We start from the raw sequence: 3,225 nt of genomic DNA on the forward strand, positions 1-3,225 counted from the left end.
TTTGCTGTCACACTGTGATTGTCCCCGCTGTGGGACCAATAAAGGAATTCGGATTCTGATTGATCCCACAACATTCATAACACATTTGAATGCAAATGGTTGTGGTGTATTTTCTTTCAACCTTGTACGATCCACCTTTTAAGTCATTAAACTGGCCACATTTAGCTCAGATGTTCGATGTCTGTCAGGACTTCCTGTCTCTCTGTCGTTGAGACGACAGATCTGATGTTTGTTGACACGCAGAAAGAATCATTCGCACAATCAATCCGTACTTTCAAGCTCCATTTAATGTCCTAGCAAAAGGAGAATGTGACTGTTCTAAGGAGTGAGTAAATAGAAAGTGCATTTTTTTTCACTGAGGTTTGACATAATAAAAAAAGATCAAAGCAGTTTGTCAGATGGAGCAGAATCGTTAATTTTGTAGAAATAGCAAAGAAATCAGTAAAGGTACTCTGTTGGAGTATTTGGTGGTATGGTGTAGATCAAAGGCACATCACAGCTCTGTATCTCACTGGGGATTGTTGCACACGCACAGAAAACACACATACACATGCACCAGCCTTCAGAATATATTTCCCATGATGCTCTGACAGTCTTACGATCTACAGTCATGTTGATGCAAAACGCTCATGGAGATTTCTGAGAGGCAACAAAACGTTTATCCAGAGAATGGTGCTTTTTAATTTGGAGCCTGTAAAAGGGATAACATAGCATTAAAATGTGTCCATCAGCCGATATTAAAGCGGTATGATCCTGGAGAAATCAGAAGAAGCAATGATGACCGGCGGGCGGGGCGTTTTATCACATCCTGTTCTCTTTTCTCTCATGTTTAAATAGTTTGCTTAAAGAATGACCCAAACCCTTGGTTACAACTGATCTTGCTCTAACAGTCAAAAAGAAAAAAGGAAATTAACATTCAGTAAACATTCTTCTCTAAAAGGTCATTCCCTTATATAATCTGTCATGTCTTCTCTGCCATTATGTATACATAAACAAGTTTAATAACATACCAATCAGTGGTTATTTCACAATTGGAAAAAGCACAAAATGTTTACACTCTTTTACAGGTAAATAAAAGTTTTTTGACTGTTTTCATAAGGGCGTAGCATACTTCATAGTTCGTCTCACGGTTCCCACATCCCCCCCCGCTATCTGCTATTAGATCTTTACATACAAATATTGACAAAGTGGTGGCTTGTGCTCTGAAGCCATCAAGTCTTTTGGAGAGTAATAATCATCATGAGGAGGGAGGAGGGGGGGACGTGATGCTGGGAATGGATGGGGGGGGTGTGGACTCATAGCTGGCCCTCGCTGTCCTGGCTGCCCCCCGGCTTCTCTGCGTCGGGGGGGCCTGGCAGCTCTTTGAGGCCCGTGCTGCGTTCAGGGAAGTTGTCTCCGTCGGGCTCCAGGCCGTCGGGGCAGGGCAGCTTCAGGAGCTCCTCTCTGAGCTGAGCCGTGTGCCTCTGTGGGGGGGGAACGGGGGCGGGTTAATGTTACAGCAAACATTAAGCACAGCTCTCTCATGATACATGCTGTGACAGAATAACAAAGCATGAGGTAAATACAGGAGGGGACAAGGCAACAATATTTGAAGATGAGGAGGGTGTTCAGCCTCCCCCTCCCCCCAATGCAGCTTGCAGTTAGAAAATATGCATACAATTATGACATGGTCAAAATATGTACTTGCCTGATAATTAAGTTAGACACAGTATAGTGTATATGTATTTAACCTACATATTTGTATATATGTACATTCACTGTTCAATGTTTAACTCATGTAATTCTTTCTATTTATTCTGTTAATACATATTTATTCTTATTATTTCTATCCTTATTATTCCAAGTGTTTCTGCCTTAATTCTGTTGATGCCATGACACCTTAGTGTCCCTACGGGGATCAATAAAGGTCCATCAGATCTTATACTTGACTTTGAAATATGGTAGCTCAATTAGAGGAGTATAAAGTGTTGTGTTCAGGGTCCTGCAGCTGTGGGACATCTGGATTGTTCCCAGTGAGGATAAATGTGCCTATGTAGCACCAGGCAGACTGCAGACACACAGTTTGTGGGTGGGGCTAATTGTGTGTGTGTATTTGTGTATGTTATGAGCTACTGAGTGACCCAGGGTGGTCTGCAGAGAGCCCCTGCCCCGCTGTTCACTAGCAGGGCTCTTTCAGAGTAGACTTTATGTGGAAGATATTCACACAGGAAGTGGAAAAGCCCCTTAAGACCCCGTAATACCGACTGTGCATTTTCAAAACATTGCGCACTATTGGTTCCCTGGGCAAGACACATCACCCAACATTGCTCCTGTGGGGCCCACAGTACTGAATGTATGAATGTCGCTTTGGATAAAAGCGTCTAACAGGTGACATGTAATGTCATTTCAGGGCGTGACCAGTGTTTTGTGTACCATGTACGGCAACCTTGAGAGCATTGAACTGCGCCTTTATAAATAAAATGTATTATTACCTTGAGTGCAGCAGCATGGTGGGACATGGTGCGGCCTACCCTCTTGTCGCTGCTGTACTGCTGGATGTCAGCGATCCACTCCTCACACTGAGACATGATCTCCACCCGCTTCAGGTAGAAGTGTTTGTGGATCACCTGCAGAGACACGACGGGGAACTGATCAACTACAGCCAGCACAAATAAAGTGTCTGTGTATATATCAAATAATAATAAAAGCTGTAAAAATAACATTTCTTTTGAAAAACTATGAAATTATTGAATGTCTGCTAGCAAATGGATGTTCCAATGTATGTTTATTAACTACATGCCCCCCCGTCAGGAGTCCAGACTGACACACTGAGTGTCTGCTCTCTAAACGATCAGAGCCCTGACGGCACCAGGCGGGAGGGATGGATCAGTTATTATGGCGACTGCTGATTTACTGGTTACCAGGGGGGAGGCAGAGAGGGTCTGTGGAGCTTTAATCTCCTTCCTCTCTCTACATCTCCTCCTCTCTCTTCATCTTCATCCCACTCTGGGGCGGCTTCCCATCTCCTCCTCTGTCAATGTTCCTCCCACCCAACCCCCCGCTCCCTGTGCTCCTTAAGTTACAATCAGTGATGTGGGCGGGGGGGCCCCAGTGAGAGGGATGCTTCAAGGTCACAGTTGTGTGGTGAACAGTTGAACAGTCATGGAGTGTGCATACAAGCCATGATAAGAAACATAAAGATGGCAGCACATCCTAACCTTATGTTCAGCCATGTGCTTTAGAGGG

At 44.2% G+C, this 3,225-nt stretch overlaps 1 protein-coding gene across 1 annotated transcript; it reads right to left on the reverse strand.

Moving 5' to 3' along the window:
* Positions 1-265: 265 nt before the first annotated feature.
* Positions 266-2,642, reverse strand: LOC104967807 (baculoviral IAP repeat-containing protein 6-like). Its single transcript, XM_010797338.1, has 2 exons — positions 2,472-2,642; positions 266-1,463 (listed from the first exon to the last, which is right to left on the reverse strand). Exons 1-2 carry the CDS (start codon positions 2,565-2,567, stop codon positions 1,296-1,298), a joined length of 264 nt encoding a protein of 87 aa, XP_010795640.1. The 5' UTR covers positions 2,568-2,642; the 3' UTR covers positions 266-1,295.
* Between the last annotated feature and the right edge of the window lie 583 nt (positions 2,643-3,225).

The sequence above is a fragment of the Notothenia coriiceps genome, unplaced genomic scaffold (assembly GCF_000735185.1).
Source record: "Notothenia coriiceps isolate Sejong01 unplaced genomic scaffold, NC01 NC01_scaffold00037766, whole genome shotgun sequence".
In the NCBI taxonomy this organism is placed as follows: domain Eukaryota; kingdom Metazoa; phylum Chordata; class Actinopteri; order Perciformes; family Nototheniidae; genus Notothenia; species Notothenia coriiceps.

What these genes read in the sequence shown, in the direction of transcription:
- LOC104967807 (XM_010797338.1), bottom strand. Translation starts at nt 2,567, where the DNA reads ATGTCTCAGTGTGAGGAGTGGATCGCTGACATCCAGCAGTACAGCAGC. An exon ending in ACCATGCTGCTGCACTCAAG is followed by an intron (nt 1,464 to 2,471) that starts GTAATAATACAT and finishes CCCCCCCCACAG; the next exon opens with AGGCACACGGCTCAGCTCAG.